The 15,772-nt window shown below is 43.6% G+C and overlaps 1 protein-coding gene across 2 annotated transcripts in view; it reads left to right on the forward strand.

The window, feature by feature from the left end:
• The first annotated feature begins 6,111 nt into the window (after nt 1-6,111).
• TRIT1 (tRNA isopentenyltransferase 1) overlaps nt 6,112-15,772 on the forward strand; it is a 62,573-nt gene continuing 52,912 nt past the window's right edge. For both annotated transcript variants that reach the window (XM_066269539.1, XM_066269540.1), the window contains exon 1: nt 6,112-6,285. In XM_066269539.1, coding sequence (XP_066125636.1) covers nt 6,112-6,285 — 174 coding nt within the window. The remainder of the gene's footprint in view (nt 6,286-15,772) is intronic.

Genomic DNA, 15,772 nt, shown 5'->3' on the forward strand with positions numbered 1-15,772 from the left:
CACCCTTCACCTCTACATATACGCATATATATACTTTATGTTACAGAGTTCCTTTCTCCCTGAGCTATCTTTTAGAATAGATTTGAACTACATCCTACTTGACTTTATAAAAGGTAGAGAGGGAGTCAAAGCTAATACCTGGGCATGAGTACAAATAGCTTCCCTGACTCCCTTTTGTCACCTTTTGTCTCCTTATTACCTTGTAAAGCTTTACATTAGAGGGTTTAATGTTGTGTTTTTTTTAGAAATATTTATTAACTCTTGGTCATAGACTTCAATTTCCCAAATTTCCCTTGAACTTAAACTCTCCAATTATGATTTCAAGTTACAGATTATCTTGCAGGAACTATTCTTAGTATAATTTAGACTTCAGAGGATTAGTAGGGAGATAGCTGTACAAATAAAATACCATAAAGGCATTACAAAATATGTTCCCATTTTCCTTTGGTAGGACTGGTAGAATTACAATGAATGGAAATGGTACGATGTTTTTCTCATTTCTCGTTTGTTTTGGACAACGGGCTCCATTCTGATTTAGGAGTCTTTCCTGCTCAGCATTTTAGTGATAATTCTCCCCATGGTCTGTAGGATCCCGTTCTCTTTGTTTCTATAGCAACAGTCCTGTGTTGCTTGGCTAGAAGCAATTTTCTGCTGCTGTGGTAAAGCCCCGTTTTTTCATTCCTTTCTCCTCAGTTGCCTTGGCAACCAGTTTCTCCCTCTTCTGGTCTCTCAGTGGTAAATTCCACCCCCCATCCCTTTTCCTCTCTCATAACAGTCACCTGGTCATGACTTGGACAGTGCTTTCCCATCTGTGAGTGAGCGTACTCTGTCATGGTCAGATTGTCATCATGAAATTAGCCTCCCTTTTGCTTATTTGCATCCTTTCTCCAGCCTGCCATCTTTCTGTTGGTTGTCATGGTAACTGTACCCTCTGAAAGTCTCCAGGCAGAGGCTCTACAGTTAACAACCATCGTGTTGAGAGTGTCTGCCAATATGTGGCCACACATCTCGATTTTAAAACTAGCCCCAGGCAGGTACCACAAATTAGAGAGAATAAGGCTTTCGATCAAAGCAGAGTGGACTGAGAAAAGGAGGTATGGGGACCCTGGGATCTGGTGTTCTCCAAATAATACATGTGGCTACAAGACTGGCCATTATGCCAATGGTGATCCGAGTGAATGAGAAATGTATTCGCAGTTATTCCAGGCAGGCCACATATTGGCAAACACTCTCACATATGCTCTAAACATTCCGGAGTAATTCCTCTGGCCCGAGGGATCCTGCTGATGTGACCTGAGAGCTAGGCAGAGACAAGTAATCTCAGGGAGAAAGCAATTAAATCTTAAATTGGATGACAAGGAGTTAGTACAATAGGTATTTAGACACTTTTACACATTATTGAAAATTTCTTGGCCTTTAGGCTGCTGTTGTTACTTCTTTAGTGAAGATGGGGTGTTACTATAATAATAATAGAAAGTGTTCAACAGATACTGGTTGTTATGTGCCAGGGCATTGTAGCAGACACTTTTTGATATTACTTCGTTATCTCCCTATGGTAATCCTGAGAGGTATCTAGTGATACGAAAATTGAAACTAAGAGTTAAAGTTAATTGTGTGAGGCCACACAACTGATAAGTGACAGAGCAAGGATTTGACCCCAGTTCCACCTGATTCCAAAGCCCTTTCTTTTTAAAAAATTATTATTATTTTTAAATTCATATCAGAGAATAGAGAGAGAGAGAGAGAGAGAGAGAGAGAGAGAGAGAAAAGGTGGGAGGAGCAGGAAGCATCACCTCCCATATGTGCCTTGACCAGGCAAGGTCAGGGTTTCAAACCGGCGACTTCAGCATTCCAGGTTGAGGCTTTATCCACTGCACCACCACAGGTCAGGCCCAAAACCCTTTCTTAAAGGTTGTAGAATCCCCTGGATTTCGGTCCTTTATTTCCCTTAGATTCTTTTTTTAACTTATTGATTTTTTTGGCCCTGGCCAGTTAGCTCAGTGCTAGAGCATTGGCCCAGTATATGGACATCCCAGGTTCGATTCTCGGTCAGGGCACACAGGAGAAACGACTATTTCTTTCTACCCTCCATTCCCCTTCTCTCCCTCTTTCCTTCTCACAGCCAGAGTGGCTTGATTGGTTCGAGCATGGCCCCAGGATGCTGAGGATAGCTTCACTGATCCCATGTCAGCCTCAGGCATTAAAAATAGCTTGGTTTCCAAGCATTTGCCCCAGCTGGGTTTGCCAGGTGGATCCTGGTTGAGGCCCATGTGGGAGTCTGCCTCACTATCTCCTCTCCTCTCACCAAAAAAAAAAAAATTATTGATTTTTGAGAGAGAGAGAGAGACATTGATATGTCCCTATATGTGCCCTGATCAGGGAATGGAACCGTGACCTTTGTGCATCCCACTATCTTGCCAGGGCACTTTTTTTTTCAATTGATTTTTTAGAGAGACAGGAAGGGAGGGAGGGAGAGACAGAGAAGCATTTGTTGTACCACATAGTGGTGCCCTAGTTGTGCATTCATCCATTGGTCACTTCCTATATGTGCCAACCAAGAATTGAACGTGCAACCTTGGTGTTTTGGTAGAACACTTAAACTCACTAAGCTAACCAGTCAGGGCTCTCCTCACCCCCCCCCCCCCACTTATAATCTGAGGATTGCTACTACTTTATCCTTTCTGACTTCTTTATTTTTCCTCTTCATATTTTTTACAGAGACAGAGAGTGAGTCAGAGAGAGGGATAGACAGGGACAGACAGACAGGAATGGAGAGAGATGAGAAGCATCAATCATTAGTTTTTCATTGTGTGTTGCAACACCTTAGTTGTTCATTGATTGCTTTCTCATATGTGCCTTGACCGCGGGCCTTCAGCAGACCGAGTAACCCCTTGCTGGAGCCAGCGACCTTGGGTTCAAGCTGGTGGGCTTTTGCTCAAACCAGATGAGCCCGCACTCAAGCTGGCGACCTCGGGGTCTTGAATCCGGGTCCTCTGCATCCCAGTCCGACGCTCTATCCACTGCGCCACCGCCTGGTCAGGCCTTCTTCATATTTTATGGGTTGTTTGTTTTTCTCTGTCCTCACCCTTTGTCGTACATCTTTTCCCCAAAGAGATGGAAAGTTTTGCCCTACTTTCTGATTGTGTCTGAGTTTGCATTGTGGGATAAAAACATTAGAGCTCCACCCTTGCCTGATAACAGGGCAGATCTGATCCTGGAGAATGCCATACCTCTGACTGGATCCAGCACTAGATAGGCAAGCCATTCTCCTCTTCATTTAACAACAATATTGGGTGCCTATTCCATAGCAGGTACTGTGCTAGGTACTAGAGATGCAGCAATGACCTAGGCAGGATCTGTTCCTTTTTTTTTTTTAATTTTGTTTTTGTTTTTTATTAAATTTTTATTTTATTTATTCATTTTTAGAGAGGAGAGAGAGAGAAAGAGAGAAGGGGGGAGGAGCTGGAAGCATCAACTTCCATATGTGCCTTGACCAGGCAAGCCCAGGGTTTCGAACCAGTGACCTCAGCATTTCCAGGTCGACGCTTTATCCACTGCGCCACCACAGGTCAGGCAGGATCTGTTCCTTTTTAAAAAATAATTTACTGCACTGGCTGGGCACCTCAGTTGATCAGAGCCTCCTCTCAAAGCTCAGAGATTGCCGGTTTCATCCCCATCAGGGCACATACAGGAACAGATTGATGTTCCTCTCTCTCTTTCTCCCTTCCTCTCTAAAATCAATAAATAAAATTTTTTTTTAAATTATTATTTTTTTTACAGAGACAGAGAGTCAGAGAGAGGGATAGACAGGGACAGACAGACAGGAACGGAGAGATGAGAAGCATCAATCATTAGTTTTTCATTGCGCACTGCAACACCTTAATTGTTCATTGATTGCTTTCTCATATGTGCCTTGACCGTGGGGCTACAGCAGACCAACCCCTTGCTTGAGCTAGCGACCTTGGGTCCAAGCTGATGAACTTTACTCAAACCAGATGAGCCCGCGCTCAAGCTGGCGACCTCAGGGTCTCGAACCTGGGTCCTCTGCATCCCAGTCTGATGCTCTATCCACTGCACCACAGCCTGGTCAGGCAAAAAATTTAAAAATTTTATTGTTTAAAATTTTTTTTTTAAAGATTTTATTTATTGATTTTACAGAGATAGGATGAGAAATAGTTACTTCACTCTAGCTGTTCATTGGTTGATTTTAGCTTGTACCTTGACTGGGCAAGTCCAGGGTTTTAAACCAGCAACCTCAGCGCTCCAGGTTGGAGCTCTACCCACTGTGCAACCACAGGCCATGCAATTTTTTAAATTTATTGGTTCTAGAGAAGAGAAGGGATAGAGGGAGAGACAGAAACATGGACCTGTTCCTGTATGCACCCTGATCAGAAATGGAATGTGCAACCTCTGCATATTGGGACCATGCTCTAACCAACTGAACCATCTGCCAGGGTTATTGATTTTAGAAAGAGATAGAGAGTGGCCCTGGCTGGTTTGCTCAGTGGTAGAGCGTCAGCCTGGTGTGTGGATGTCCTGGGTTTGATTCCTGGTCAGGGCACACAGGAGAAGTGCCCTCTAACCCCTGCTTCTCTCTCTCTCTCTTCCCCTCCTGCAGCCAGGGCTCTATTGGAGTGAGTTGGCCCAGGGTACTAAAGATGACTTCATGGCCTCAGCCTCAGGCACTAAGAGCTCGGTTGCTGAGCAACAGAGCAATGCCCCAGATGGGCAGAGCATCACCCCCAATGGACTTGTGGGGTAGATCCTGGTCAGGGCACATGTGGGAGTCTGTCTCTGCCTGCTCTCCTCTCACTCAATAAAAAAAAAAAAAGAAAGGAAAAGAAAGAGAGAAAGGGGCCCTGGCTGGTTTGCTAAGTGGTAAAGTATCAGCCTGGTGTGTGGAAGTCCTGGGTTCAATTTCTGGTCAGGGCACACAGGAGAAGCAACCTTCTGCTTCTCCACCACTCACTCTCCTCTCTCTCACTCTCTCTCTTTCTCTCCCACAGCCATGACTTGATTGGTTCGAGTGCATCACCTGGGCGAGCCTCTGCCTCAGGCACTAAAAATAGCACAGTTGCGAGCATGTCCCCAAGTGGGCAGAGCATCTATCCCAGATTGGGGTTTCCAGGTGGATCTCGGTAGGGGTGCATGTGAGAGAGAGAGAGGAACATCGATTTGTTGTTCCACTTATTTATGCATTCATTGGATGCTTTTTTAATTTTAGTGAGAGAGACAGAGACAGAGAGAGGGACAGATAGGGACAGACAGACAAAAAGGGAGAAAGATGAGAAGCGTCAATTCTTCCTGTGGCATCTTAGTTGTTCATTGATTGCTTTCTCATATGTGCCTTTAAGGAGTGGGATGAGGGGGTGCTCCAGCTGAGCCAGTGACCCCTTGCTCAAGCTGGATGAGCCTGCACTGAAACCGGCAATGTTGGGATTTCAAACCTGGGTCCTCTGCGTCCCAGGCTGACTGGTCAGGCCATTGGATGTACCCTGACCAGGAATCAAACCCATAATCCTGGCACATTAAGACGATGTTCCAACCAACTGAACTACCTGGTTTGAGCCTGTTCCTTGCTTTTATGGAATGAACATCCTGGAGTGGAAAGTCAGACAATAGGCAAGAGGTCAATTTATAACTTTATATTGTAACCAGTGCTATGGAGAAAAATAAGTGGGCCCTGGTGGGATAGTTCAGTTGGTTTGACGTCCTCCAAATATGCAGAGGTTCCTGGTTCCATCCCTAGTCAGGGCACATACAGAAAACAGATGGATGTTTCTCTCCCTTCCTAAATTCAATCAATAAATAAAAGAAGAAAGAACAATAACTGGGTGCTGTGAAAGAATAATAGGGATAGATAGGATTGCCATCCCGTCACGTTGGTAGTTCAAGGGATAGATAGGATTGCCATCCCGTCACGTTGGTAGTTCAAGCTCTGACACCAGCTAGTTGATGGCAGTCACGTTAGGAGTCTCTCAAGCGTGGGGATCTTGGGTCCGCAGCTCCCTCCTCCCTTCTCACCTTCGCTACTGAGCCCTAGGTCTGCACAGGCGCACTGACGGTTGTCATGGGGACAGCTGCTCCCGCGCAAGCGCAGAATTGTTCAAGATGGCGGCGTTGGCGGCTGCACGAGCAGTTTCTGTGGGTCCTGGGCTCCGGGGCCTGCAACGGACACTGCCTCTTGTAGTGATTCTTGGGGCCACGGGCACCGGGAAATCAACCCTGGCTTTGCAGCTAGGCCAGCGGCTCGGTGGCGAGATCGTCAGTGCTGACTCCATGCAGGTATGACAGTGCGGCTGGCCCCTTCTTGTGGAACCCGGTGGCCGCGTGCAGGCCTCTGGCCAGAGTTGATACCCTGTGGCATGGTGATAGTGAATGAACCCCAAAGCTTGTGAGGCGCAGAAGGTAGGTGAAGGGAACCCGTAATTACTAAGCGCCCACCATTTGTCGGACATAGTGCCAGGCGTTTCATTTTCATCATCTCATTTATTTCTCACATAATTGTTTGCTGTGTACTATTATCTATCTCCATTTACGGAAGAGGAAATTCACCTAAGGAGGTGAAACAGTCGCATAGCGATCGGGTAGAGGAGGTAATATTTGTACCTACAAGGTTGACATATAGGCATCCAGTAAATACCTTTTGAATGAAATTATTCTAGAGCTTTTGCTATTTACAGTTCTCAGCAATACCAAGATAAATCGGTTATCATCTATGAGTTTCTGCTGAGGGAATGGAACAGGGTGCATAGTAATGAGACCTGGATTCTAGCCTCTAGTCGGCTGTGGCCACCTGACATTAACAATGTCGGGTGTTTTTTTGTTTGGTTGTTTTTTGGGTTCGTTTTGGTTTTTGACATTGTTTATCTGTAAAGTGGAAAAAATAGTATCTACCTCACAGGGCAGTGGTGATTAATAACTGAGATCATGAGGGTTAGAATGAAAAGCAGGGTGTTCTGAAGAAGGCCAGACACTTGGTAAATGCTTTTTTTAAAAAGCTGAGATTTTTTTTCTTTTTTTTTTTTTTTTTTACCTCCTGGCTACTGGAAAGCAGGAGGCTTTGTCCTCTTCCTTGAGTCAGAGGGAGGCCCAGGAACGAGTGTAGCACACATGGCACCTGGGAGCATTTGTGTTTGGATTGAGAGGTGACATTTTGGATAAATCTATAACGGAGGAATTACAGGTGCTATTTGTCAAAGAGAATTTAGTTATGAGTTTATTTTATAGAGTAAATGAGATGCTTGATGTGAAATGCAGGTGCTGAGCCTAGCACCTGATGGGTATTCCGCAAGGAGGGGCAGCCCTCCCCACTCTCTACCTCATAAACCTCTGAGTGCTGTTTCTCCTCCCACTCGTTGGTTTGGAGTGAGAAAACCAACACCGCACATGAAATGATCCCGATAATTTAGCAAATGCTTGTTTGCAGTTTTTACTTTGTGACAACTTCGAGAAACTGACTTTAGCCCAAATACCCCTATCTTTTCTAAAATATGTGATTTCAGCCTAACTTCTTCATACCCTTTTTTCTTCTTTTGTAAAATAGGAAGAATAAAAAAATAGGAAGAATAATATCAATAACAACATTATTGTGATGATTAAAGGAGATAAAATATGTAAAGCACTTAATACAATATATGGCACGCAGTAAGTGGTAAAAATATGGTAGGTGCTATTTTTCTGAAAGGCCCTTTTGTAGAGAGAAAATCATAATCCCTATCCTCAAGAATTATTAGTCCAGCCCTGGCAGGATAGCTTGGTGGGTTTGAGTTTTGTCCTGAAGCACAGAGGTGCCGTTTTGGTCCCTGGTCAGGGAACATGCAGGAACAAATTGATGTTCCTCTCTGTCTGCCTGTCTCTCTTTCTCTTCCCCTTTCCTTTCTCTAAAATCAATAAATTAAAAATTAGCCTGGCCTTTGGTGGCGCAGTGGATGGGGCGCCGACCTGGAACACTGAGGTCGCCGGTTCGGAGCCCCGGGCTTGCCTGGTCAAGGCACATATGGGAGTTGATGCTTCCTACTCCTCTCCCTTCTCTCTCTCTCTCTCTCTCTCTCTCTCTCTCTCTTCTTTCTAAAACGAATAAATAAAATATTTTTTTAAAATAAATAAATAAATAAAAAATAAAAAATTAGGGGAAAAAAAAAGCCTGACTTGTGGTGGCTCAGTGGATAAAGCGTCGACCTGGAATGCTGAGGTCGCTGGTTCAAAATCCTGGGCTTGCCTGGTCAAGGCACATATGGGAGTTGATGCTTCCTGCTCCTCCCCCTGTTCTCTCTCTCTCCCCCTCTCTCTCTAATAAAAATGAATAAATAAAATCTAAAAAGAAATTAATAAAAAAGAACAAGTTTTAGTCCAGCTGAACATGAAACAAAACAGTTATTCAGTGTTTGAACTGAGATATTAATGCTGCTTTGCAAGGTGGATAGGGTAGGGAAAAAAGAGGCTATAGTGTTAGGTTTTATGATAAACCATGGAATTCCTGAAAAGGGAGAAATCAATGAAGGGTAACATAGTCATGGAAAGCTCTCTGAAAGGGGACTTGAAAAGTAGGTGAAGTTTGGATAGATAGATAAGAAAGAAGAAAATATTTGTTGACCTGCTCTATTAAAATGGTCTGTCTTGGCCCAAATTTGTGGTTATAAGCAATTAGAATATGAGAATTAAATTTCTTTCTTCTTTAGGATGCCAGAAAGTTAATGTATGAAAAATATTTTGATGGTTATTGAGCTCTCTGAATTGGCTATAGATTCTATTTCATTTTGATTGTATCTTGGATCTTTGTAACATTTCTTCTTGGTCCCCATTGGAAAACTTTGACCTTTGGTTTTACTTTTCAGTCCAAATAATGGAATAAAGTATCTCTGCCCTATTCACTGTGAATATGCCCTTGTTCATTTCTAACTCTGCTTACAACATGCCCTTGTTAGGGTAGTGTTGCTTTGCCTGTTTTTTTTTTTTTAATTGATTTTAGACATTGATTTGTTGTTCTACTTATTTATGCATTTGTTGGTTGAGTCTTTGTTTTTTAAAATTTACTTATTGACTTTAGAGAGAGAGGGAGAGGGAGAAAGAAACATTTATCTGTTCCTGTATGTGTCCTGACTGAGAATCAAACTGGCAACCTCTGCACATTGTGATGATGCTTTAACCAATGGAGCTAATTCGCCAGGGCTCCTGTGCTTGTTTTTTAGCTAATGGAAGGAGATGATGCTTTTTAGTGACTTAGTTTGACTCAAAATATTTGATAGGCATGTGGACAAAATGACATTCTTTTTTTTTTCCTTTTTTTTTTTTTTTTTACAGAGACAGAGTCAGAGAGAAGGATAGACAGGGACAGACAGACAGGAACAGAGATATGAGAAGCATCAGTCATTAGTTTTTCATTGCGTGTTGCAACACCTTAATTGTTCATTGATTGCTTTCTTATACGTGCCTTGACCACGGGCCTTCAGCAGACCGAGTAACCCCTTGCTCGAACCAGCCACCCTGGGCTCAAGCTGGTGAGCTTTTGCTCAAAAATGACATTTTTTTTAAAATTTTTTTATTTATTCATTTTTAGAGAGGAGAGAGAGAGGGAGAGAGAGGAGAGACAGAGAGAGAGAAGGGGGGAGGAGCTGGAAGCATCAACTCCCATATGTGCCTTGACCAGGCAAGCCCAGGGTTTCGAACCAGCGACCTCAGCATTTCCAGGTCGACACTTTATCCACTGCGCCACCACAGGTCAGGCAAAAAATGACATTCTTAATGTTGGATCACCAGCTCCTTGAAAGAACATTTTAAATTTTGGATAAGTCAACAGGCGTAATAATAGTAATAATAACTTAAACTTGTATAGCACTGTTTATTCTCACAATAACCTTGTAAAGTAGATGCTAGTATTTCACAGATAAGAAAAGTGGCTCAAGGTGTTTCGGTAAGTAGTAGCAGACCTGGAGTTGAATAGAGGTCTGTACTTGGCAAGCCCAATGCTTTATCCACACAAAGCCATCCACTTCTTTTTTTTTTTTTTTTTGCAAGAGAGACAGGGACAGATAGGGACAGACAGACAGGAAGGGAGAGAGATGAAAAGTATCAGTTCTTAGTTGAGTTCTCATATGTGCCTAAAACCATCTGTTTTTTGTTTTTGTTTTTAAGGTTTTATTTATTGATTTTACAGAGTGGAGGGAGTAGGGGACGAGTAGTATCAATTCATAGTTGCTTCACTTTAGCTGTTCATTTATTGCTACTCATATGTACCATAACCAGGCAAGCCCAGGGTTTTGAACTGGTGACCTACGTTCCAGGTCGATGCTCTAGCCACTGCACCACCACAGGTCAGGCTAAAGCCATCCGCTTTAAATGAGGCAGGAACTGTAGGATTAGATCATTAGAGAGTATTTTTAAAAATTATTATTTGTTGATTTTAGAGAGGAAGGGAGAAAGAAACATTGATTGTTTCACTTATTTATGCACTCACTGGTTGATTCTTATATGTGCCCTGACTGAAATTGAACCTACAACCTTGGCATATCAGGAGGACACTGATCAACTGAGCTACTCGCTAGAGGATAGTATTTCTTACTTTTTTAAGATTTTATTTACTGATTTTTTTTTGGGGGGGGGAGAGTGTGAAAGGAGGTGGTGTGAGGGGGGAGGAGTGGGAAGGATCAACTTGTAGTTGCTTCTTGTATGTACCTTGATCTGAGCAAGCCAGGGGTTTTGAACTGAGCGCCTCAGGTCCATGCTTTATCCACTGTGCCACCATAGGTCAGGCTATAGTATTTCTTAACTTATATGCCATTTTTTAAAAATTCCACTTTTCTTTCACAAGGGTTTGCTGCACTTTTATCAGGATATACAGTAAAATGTATTTTAGGGCCCCAACCAGTTGGCTTAGTGGATAGAGCATTGACTCAGGGTATGGACAGCTTTCGGTTCAACCCCCCCCTCCCGCCCCTGGTCAGGGCAAACATGAGAAGTGACCATCTGCTTCTCTTCCTCTCCCTGTCCCCCTTCTCTCTCTCCCCCTCTTGCAGCCAGTGGCTGGTAGGCCCCCAGTGCGGAGGATACTCAGTTGGAGAGAGTTGGCCTCAGGCGCTAAGGATAGCTGGGTTGAGGAGAGCTCCATTGATTTGGAGCATCACCCCAGAAGGGGGTTGCTGGGTGGGTCCCCATCAGGGTGCATGTGGAGTCTGTCGCACTATCTCTCTTCTCATTTTAAAACAAGTGTATTTTAAGATTCATATTGTGAACCATACATAGTGTGAATTCATAGTGATATCTGTCAAGTGAAGTGTTGAGCTGAGTATCAACCACATGATGCACTCACTGCTTAGGGGATAAACTGTACTGCAAACCAAATAGAGATATAATTTGATATCAATAATTCTTTTTTAATTAAAAAATTTTTTAATCTAGAAATTAAATTTAATGGGGTGCCACTGATTGATAAGAGTACATAGGTTTCAGGTGAATATCTCCATAGCATTTTTTTTTTTTTTTTTTTTACAGAGACAGAGAGAGAGTCAGAGATAGGGACAGACAGGAATGGAGAGAGATGAGAAGCATCAATCATCAGTTTTTTGTTGCGACACCTTAGTTGTTCATTGATTGCTTTCTCAAATGTGCCTTGACCGTGGGCCTTCAGCAGACTGAGTAACCCCTTGCTCAAGCCAGTGACCTTGGGTCTAAGCTGGTGAGCTTTGCTCAAACTAGATGAGCCCGTGCTCAAGCTGGTGACCTCGGGGTCTCGAACCTGGGTCCTCCACATCTCAGTCCAACGCTCTATCCACTGCGCCACTGCCTGGTCAGGCCTCCATAGCATTTGAACTGTTGTGTACTCATCACCCAAAGTCAAATCATTTTCTATCACCATATATTTTGTCCCTCTTTACTCCTCTCCCCACCATCCTTCTCCTGGTAACCAGTTCACTTTTATCTGTGTCCATGAGTCTCAGTCTTTGTTTGTTTGTTTTGAGAGAGAGACAAACAAATAGGAAGGGAGAGAGAGAAGAAGCATCAGTTCTTCATTGCAGCACCTTAGTTATTCATTGATTGCTTTCTCATATGTGCCTTGACCAGGGAGGGGGGGTGGCTACAACCACATCAGTGTCCCCTTGCTCAAGCCAGCTACCTTGGACCCAAGCCAGCACAGTAACCTTGGGCTTCAAGCAAGCAACCTTTGGGCTCACGCCAGCGACCATGGGGTCATGTTTAAGATCCCACACTCAAGCCAGCAACCCCATGCTCAAACTGGTGAGTCTGTACTTGAGGCGGATGAACCCATACTTGAGCCAGTGACCTTGGGGTTTAGAACCTGGGTGCTCAGTGTCCCAGGTCAACATTCTTTTTTTTTTTTTTTTTTTTTTTTTTTGTATTTTTCTGAAGCTGGAAACGGGAAGAGACAGTCAGACAGACTCCCACATGCGCCCAACCGGGATCTACCCAGCACTCCCACCAGGGGGCGACGCTCTGCCCATCTGGGGCGTCACTCTGTTGCAACCAGAGCCACTCTAGCGCCTGAGGCAGAGGCCACAGAGCCATCCTCAGCGCCTGGGCCATCTTTGCTCCAATGGAGCCTTGGCTGCGGGAGGGGAAGAGAGAGACAGAGAGGAAGGAGAGGGGGAGAGGTGGAGAAGTTGATGGGCGCTTCTCCTGTGTTTCCTGGCCGGGAATCGAACCCGGGACTCCTACACGCCAGGCCGACGCTCTACCACTGAGCCAACCGGCCAGGGCCAAAATACCATCTTAAATTGTTGCCTGACCTGTGGTGGCACAGTAGATAAAGCGTCAACTTGGAATGCTGAGGTCACCAGTTCGAAACCCTGGGTTTGCCTGATCAAGGCACATATGGGAATTGATGCTTTCTGCTCCTCTCTCCTATCCTGCTTTCTCTCTCTTTCTCCCCTCTTTCAAATAAATAAATAAGATTTAAAAATATATATTTAAAAAAATCTTAAATTGTCTTGCACTTCTTACTTGGGGTGTCATCCCTTTTTCCTACTTTAACTTTTTACCCTGAGGCAACCGCTACTAGGACAGTTTCCATCCAGGGAAAGTGCTTATTTTTGATAAACATTGAATAAGTTAGTGCTTTAAGTATCGAGGTAGCATTTTTGAGGTAAAATTACAATGGAATGTTAAGGGTAGTATGTCTAGGATGATAATATTGTTGTGGAGCCCAATATATAATGACTTGTTTCTCTAGCTAGCCATGTAGCATCAGAAGGTCCTGCCTGGCCTCTTGCTTCCCATTTTTATGTGTTTCTTGTTGACACATAAAACTTTCTTAGAGCTGCTCTCTGAGGGATTACTTGCTTAGGGACTTCTGCTAGGTTCTACTGTGGATTCTGCATGGAAGGTCTGACAAAAGTGAGAAACATTTGTGCTTAATTTTTTTTAATTTTATTTATTCATTTTTAGAGAGGAGAGAGACAGAGAGGGAGAGAGAGGAGAGAGAGACAGAGAGAGAGAAGGGGGGAGGAGCTGGAAGCATCAACTCCCATATGTGCCTTGACTAGGCAAGCCCAGGGTTTCGAACCGGCGACCTCAGCATTTCCAGTTCAACGCTTTATCCACTGCGCCACCACAGGTCAGAGCTTAATTTTCTTTTTTAATATTTTATTTATTCATTCATTTTAAAGAGAGAGGGGGGAAGGAGCAGAAAGCATCAACTCCCATATGAGCCTTGACCAGGCAAGCCCAGGGTTTTGAACCGGTGACCTCAGCATTTCCAGGTCGACGCTTTATCCCCTGCGCCACCACAGGTCAGGCTGTGCTTAATTTTCTGAGTGTTTCCAAACCCCAGTCTCACAAATGACAGAAACATAAATATTCTCAGTTAGCAGTAAGAGTCTAAATTCAGGGAGGGGCAGGTAATACAATCCCTGTTTTCCTGAATGGAAAAACTGAGGTGCAGAGAGATTAAAGAGCAGACTGGACGGAGATCATGCTTCAAGACACTTGCACACCTGGGAACTGGATCTGGGCCTTCTAACTTGTGTGGTGTCTCATATATTGCAGGAAGGTGATACTGAAGGTCTTCTTTTTCAGTCTGAGTTTTTTTCTTGGCATGTAAATTCAAGGTACAATGCATGGCCTTCAGCGACTGGATGAAACATTGTACTGAGAAACTCGAAGGTCCTTGCCAAGAGATGTACAATGACTGCCTGGAAATACAGGCTGCTAACTATATGCCAAGATAAAATAAACTAAGTGTTCTATTTGGGTTTATAGAGAGGAAGTATCTCTAAAGCCTTAGTTCTTCAAGTCCTGTGGAGAAGCAGTAGTCATACATAGGAGCACAGTTCCCTTTGTGTTTGTGTTTCTCTAAACCTACAAGAGGAGAAGCAAATGATTTTTGGCAGTCTGACTAGTAAGCAGGCTCTGTGCCCTTTAATAGATGTGGAGTTCTTTTTGTCTGCTTTGGGACAGAATTTAGGAACAGTGTTTTTTACCAAAGGACTATTGTCTGATAGTGCTCAAGGGAGATCTGGTATGCATGGGGGAGAGACATTAAAGGAGAAATGGTATAGTGGATCACAGTGGCTTACTAAGATATGAAATAAAAGTCATGAAACCCTGCTAACCAGAAGAGATGGGGGCTGTCTGGAGGCAATTTTTTTTTTTTTTTTTTTTTGGTGACAGAGATAGAGAGGGACAGATAGGAACAGACAGACAGGAAGGGAGAGAAATGAGAAGCATCAATTCTTCGTTGCGGCAACTTAGTTGTTTATTGATTGCTCTCCCATATGTGCCTTGACCAGAGGGCTCCAGCAGAGTGAGTGACTCCTTGCTCAGCCTTGGGCTCAAGGCAGCAACCTTGGGCTCAAGCTGGTGAGCTTTGCTCAGACCAGATGATCTCGTCCTCAAGCCAGCAACCTCAAGGTTTCTAACCTGGGTCCTCTGCGTACCAGTCTGACTCTCTATCCACTGTGCCACTGCCTGGTCAGGCTGGAAGCAATCTTTTAAAAGGACTGGGCCTGCCTGGCCAGATATCTTGATTAGTTGGAGCGCCCTCCCGATGCTTAAAGGCTGCTAGTTCGATCTCCAGTCAGGGCACATACAGGAACAGATGAATGTTCTGTGTTTCTCCCCTCCCCAAATCAATAAATAAAATGTAAAAAATTATAAAAAAATAAAAGGACTGAGCCTGGCTAGACTTGGGGTGGTGAATGTGTGGTGCAGTGTACACATAGATGATGGATTGTGGAATGGTACACCTGGAACCTATGTAATTTTATTAACCAATGTCACCCCAATAAAGTCAGTGTAAAAACTTTTTTTGACTCATCTAAAATTTCTAAGGTCCCTTGATTCACCTCTATTGTGAGTGAATTTAATTTTCCTTTGGCCACAGTATTTAGAGGATGGGTTGTACATATATATATATATATATATATATTCACCTTTTTTCAGCTATGGGAAGAACTTTGTACTCAAACCTCCCTTGTTAGTAAGGAAAGAGAAGTGACTACTGGCTGGGTAGCCTTAGGGGAGCAAAAATGGGACTTTCAGATTCACATTTGTGAGCATGTGCTGTCCTGATGTTTTACCTGAAATAGCTCCACTTCAAAAAAATATATTTTTGAGAGGTAAAACTTATTTTGGGTATATAGGAATTCACCTATGCTCTGTATGTACTCTAGTATGTCTTAACCTGGTTGGTTTTGGTTTCGTGTGTAGTTTATTGAATAAATTGAGTCAGACGAGGGTTTCTTTGCTTACCTCAGGAGCCCTGCTGGACCTCATTGCTCTTTCCTCATTGTGGCAACTGGAGTTCAAGTTCAGCACT

The sequence above is a fragment of the Saccopteryx bilineata genome, chromosome 3 (genome assembly GCF_036850765.1).
Source record: "Saccopteryx bilineata isolate mSacBil1 chromosome 3, mSacBil1_pri_phased_curated, whole genome shotgun sequence".
NCBI classification, from domain to species: domain Eukaryota; kingdom Metazoa; phylum Chordata; class Mammalia; order Chiroptera; family Emballonuridae; genus Saccopteryx; species Saccopteryx bilineata.